Consider the following 5,089-nt stretch of genomic DNA (forward strand, 5'->3'; position numbering starts at 1 on the left):
CTTCTAAGAACCCTGACGAAACCAAGTACATTGAATAAGGAGGAATAAGTTTTATTGGTTTTAGTCAAAACATCTACGTCTGACTTTCATCGATTCGACCATATATCAGTTTTATCGAAACCTTGTTACTTTACAAAACACACAAATCATAAACAATACCAAGTCATCCGAACTGCAAGATGTAATGTTTAATATCTGTGAGATCTGAAGCACATATCAAAATGTCTTTACTTATAAACAAGAAAATATATAGCCAAGTCATGTAACATATACTTCTCCATTTCGCTCATAGATCGATTAACTATCATATAAAACAGATACTCGCTTCAATATACGTTGTAGACAAAGGCAACTACACTATCCGTCTTATGGTAAGAATTGGTTCACGTGGAACAAAAACAATACAGAAAGTTGAATGTTTCCTGAATTTTGTGAGCTTGATTTCATGGAGTTGGGATTTTATGATAGCAATAACAATTGGTTATTTACAACTACATGTCATATACTCACCGCAATACATGTGCCGTCTCGGTCACGTCGTTTCATGTAAGCAACAGGATTGCGGAACTTAAACTAAAGTAGCTAACGTATCATGTTTTTAGTTAAGTATGCAATAATTTGTGCTGTTTATATGTACAGTTATGGGTGTAGTTTAAAAGCAGCTGTGGTGTATGCACTGTTGGTTAATCCCACTGTCTTAGTGGGTTATGAGGAATTAGATTCATTTTATTTATTATTTAAACACATATATATTGGTACAAAAGGGCACCAGGTACATATGCGCCACACTATTTGTGTGTGTGGGCTGTGATACTGCCCGGGTAATATTCTCATAACTATTGGTGGTACAGGATTAGACGCATCTGCTGATACTGCAGATCCTTACATTGTCGTGCATCCTAACTATGTGGAGTAATTTAGAACTTTTTCAAAAAGGTGTATTTATAATCAAGATATTCTTTTTATGTAATGAAAATTTTATTAATTAACAAACATTGTTTTCCTTTGTTTACGTTTTGTGAATTCATGGTATGGTTTCGGGGAATATACAGGAGTAAACACATTTATTTTGCGAATTAAACAAGCGGTTTGTTCATATAAGAAAGGCCTGTACAAATTGTATCCATCACCAACGCTTTTGTGTGCTAATATAAAAAACTGCAACAGTTTAGAAATGCTGATGTGACTTACCATTGTTTCCTCGGATGAACGTATCACCATATTTGTTTTTCAACTGACCATCAATGTACTCTTCAGTCTGTTCCAATACCACATTCATATAACCGTCTAGAGAAATTAGAACACCTGCATATTACTTAAGCTGCATGAATATAAAATTACCTCTGTAATCAGCACCTGAGTTAAGCTTAACTACCACTGGTCTTCCGACTATGAGTTTCAAGAAGTCCCTTGGTGTCTGTTTATGTGCCATCCCTTCGTTTGTCTAGAAAAGAACTCATCGTTAGTGATGTAAATCTGACAGATTAATACACAGCCCCCAAATGCCCTGGTACGGCCGAGAGTGGGGAGAGTACGCTCTCTCTCGAAATGCTCCCACATGGCCACGCGAATATATAGCCTTTGACAGGGAAGTCCTACTCACTGCCTTCTCGTGCCACGGGTGTTGTTTACAAAATTGAGAGGACGAAAAGCGAATGTCCGGCGCTTTAACCGGGTTGGTGGACAAGGCGACTCCACCTAGGGGAGTTGGAAAACCCTGATTCCAAACCAATGGTGCACATGGGCTCCAGTATCCTGAGGGAACAAATGGCGTATGAATCAACCGTTGGTCACCGGCTACCATGGGAATGCATCTCCTCACGATGCTCCACTGCCTTGTGGATCAGACTTTCGGTCAAAGGCTCCGGGTGTGGCCCCCTAAGAAAACCACCTGCTTCAGTTTGGGCACCTAGGCAGTATCACAGCCCTCAAGCAAATCGAATGAGATTTGTATGGCGCATATGTATCTGGTGCTTCCTTGTACCAATATTTATGTGTTTAAATAAATAAACAAATAAAAATACACAGACTTCTCAGTTCGTAGCCCAGGGATGAGTTATAAATTTGTGTTTGCTTCAGACTATACTCTTAGTGAGTTACTGCTCGCCTGCTATAGTCGGAGTATGTATAATGGTGTTTGGATCCTCTTACTTGTGGCTCGAAGTAAACTGCTTTTAATAACTAAACCACTACTTTCGGAAGGCATATTCAGCCACTTGAGACTTTTTGTCAATCATGTCTTTCATGGTTACACTGTATAGGCGCTTCCGGAAAAGAAAATTGCGTACACATAAACTAAATCGAATCTAAACTATAAAATAACACGAGTGTGAAACTTGGAACTCAGTAGACATGTACAAGCATTCCAACTTGACTGAGCTACAAATGTTGCATGAAATGAATAATGACACTTCATGAGCAGGTAAACTTCGGTAACGGGTGGTCTTCTATTTGTGATTCACTGGTGGATTGGTGTTTGTATACCAAACCACTACTCTCATACGTACTTAGTTGTCACCGTTTATCAAATGCCTGCCAGTTTGAAATGGCCAATGAAACAATTAGCCGCATGGAGGTTTTGAGTAATAAAGCAGCAGTTCCACGTTTAGTCGCCACAATCTGGTCTCTAGGTGTTCGTGGTCTAGGAAGCTATATTGAACTTACAGATTTTGTAGACCTGAGGATGAGAATGTAATCTCTACGAGCATGACAGTCAATATTCAAAAGAGCTCTAGCGTATAAGCGATGAGGGACTAATGTATGAATATCAAGTTCGGGATGTGCAGACTTCTGGGAACACCGCAAGTCCGCTGTTTGAGCTTCTGCAACTGATGCAGCTTTAGCTCTCGGCTTCGTAATTGCAAGCAAAACACACTTCACGGATCTAATGTTTCATTAACATTGTGTACTTCGTTGCATAACCTATAGCACAGGTGCAAGTGGGATAATGAGATGAAGTCCCGGGTTCTGTCTAAAGAATCTGCACGCCACGAAGCTCAGTAAACCAATCACGAAGAGGCACTTTAAGGGGAGTAATCTAACGAACTCAGTGCGAAAATGGATTCAGTTATTAAATAAAGTTGGGAGAGTGCGACTTGTACTTGATACATTACGTAAGTGCATGAAAGGAGTAAAAAATGGAGATGAATGAGAGCTGAACCGGAAATGTTAAACTAGTCGAGTTGAAATTTAATCTGATTTTCATTTTACGTAGGAATACGTTATAAAGACACAAATGGTGGTAGAGCGATAGTTGTAAACAGAGAATTAATCACTTGGATGATATTTACTTAACAGATCTAAGTTTTTAAATCCCATTGATCTCCCAGTAAATAAAATTGTCAGGATATCATGAATTATTTTGAAGGAAACTTTAGTGTAGTTACTTAACAGTTGATAACATACATTAGCAATTGTTAAGCACAAATATTTCCGAGAATAACTTGTCGATAAGGCAGGGATTCTGCAGAAAATCACGTGGACCTGTTAATAATTGTACAGGAGGAACATCTTTTTCAGCCAGGTCCAAAAATTCACATGCAACAGAGGAATTAGTTTGTTGATACATCTAACTCAGCCCAACATTCCGAAAGAAACCGAAACGAAATATATTGTGGGAGTTGATAGTGTTTATCCCACAGTACAACGTAAACGCAGCAAAAACTAACGATAGTGACCGTCATAAATACCAAGCTACTTTACTTTCAATGCATTACCTGCACGACTGACCCAGAGAATGAATTTTCCGCGTCAGTGATAGGTTTTAAAAATTACTATATGTAGCGGTTAAAAATATCTGCATAGTAGTTTAAATGGTTCTGGATGGAATGAAAGAAGTTTTCTTTTAACTGGCTTTTTATCTGATAGCAGTGGATCATCGATGCTTCTAGGTGGGAACATAGATAAGCTTAACGCCAAAATAGTCCTATTGTATTGGGATTTCTTCGTGAGATACCGTCCTTAGTCCTTAAGAACATATATGGTTTCCTCTTAAAGGACAGCTAGGAAGTCACTTGGACTAGCTCAGTCGGCAGTGAATTCCAATATTCGACTACTCTCAAGGAGTAGAAGATGTGAATGCATTCCTTTCTGTTGTGTTGTTTCTCCAGTTTCTGGGTGCTAACCTTAAGTTTTGTTTTGGGACTAAACTTAAATAGGTGTTTAAGGGGATGTTCACAAGTGTTTATGATGATAGAAGTCATTAGAAGGTCACCTCTAAGACGCATGTACTCTAACTGGTAGAGGTTTAGCGATTGGAGGCACTCTTCATAGGACTTAAATATGGATCACCAAACCGATTTTGTGGCTCGTTGTCAAATACGTTCCAGTGTGAGGGAGGAAAAGCTATGTTTCTATACTTTAAATGGGGTCGAATAAAACTTTTGAGGACCAGGTGGAAAGTTCTTCCGTCAGACTGACTAAAAATGTTCTTCGACATTGCCACTGTTAGGTTTGTTCGGAAGATATTTCTGTCTCAGTTGGCGTAAGACTTCAGATCATAGTTGTTCCAATACTCCTAGATCCTTTTCAACTTAAGGTACCCCTAGGCGGGAGTTCCATAAGTTGCATTCGTAGTCTGAAACATATCTCTGGTGGACTACGTCACACTTTGAAGTGTTGAAGATAATTCCATTGTTGTCTGCTCAACTATGAAGTCCAGTTAGATCCTCCTGAAGTAGCAACTTATACTCTTAGTTGAAAACTCCTCTCCTGAGTCTCACATCATTGGTGAAAGTTAATAAATCAGACGATACCTGCCGTAGGACCTTGCCTCTAAAATTTAAAAAGATAAGAGGTACCAGTGCTGAATCCTGGTGAGCCTCACCGGCACATCTTGTAGCCTGATACAAATTGAAGTTAACCCTGACCTTAGAAAGTCAACTATTTGTGTTTGAAGTAATACAACCAGATAATGGTGAATTGATAACGAATCGTTTGAGCTTATTGATATGACATATATGGTTGACCCTATCAAAAGCTTTTGAGAAGCAGAAGTATATGACGTCAACCTTCCCCTTACGATCAAAGATGCTTGTCCATCTGGCTACCGTAGTGGCCTTCTTTAAACCATGTTGTTGGGATGCAGAGG

General features: G+C 39.1%; 2 protein-coding genes across 2 annotated transcripts; both read right to left on the reverse strand.

Annotated features, from left to right (window-relative positions):
* Positions 1 to 981: 981 nt before the first annotated feature.
* Positions 982 to 1,432, reverse strand: Smp_094150 (small nuclear ribonucleoprotein f (snrnp-f),putative; the record flags this gene model as incomplete). Its single annotated transcript, XM_018796797.1, has 3 exons — positions 982 to 1,145; positions 1,192 to 1,305; positions 1,342 to 1,432. The coding sequence occupies 3 exons, from the start codon at positions 1,430 to 1,432 to the stop codon at positions 982 to 984; spliced, it is 369 nt and encodes a 122-aa protein (XP_018646847.1).
* Positions 1,433 to 2,189: 757 nt separating this feature from the next.
* On the reverse strand, positions 2,190 to 3,568 carry Smp_113780 (hypothetical protein; the record flags this gene model as incomplete). The annotated part of the gene is made up of 3 exons (XM_018796808.1): positions 2,190 to 2,306; positions 2,665 to 2,884; positions 3,444 to 3,568. The coding sequence occupies 3 exons, from the start codon at positions 3,566 to 3,568 to the stop codon at positions 2,190 to 2,192; spliced, it is 462 nt and encodes a 153-aa protein (XP_018646848.1).
* Positions 3,569 to 5,089: the final 1,521 nt, after the last annotated feature.

Source organism: Schistosoma mansoni, assembly GCF_000237925.1.
Source record: "Schistosoma mansoni, WGS project CABG00000000 data, supercontig 0170, strain Puerto Rico, whole genome shotgun sequence".
NCBI lineage: Eukaryota > Metazoa > Platyhelminthes > Trematoda > Strigeidida > Schistosomatidae > Schistosoma > Schistosoma mansoni.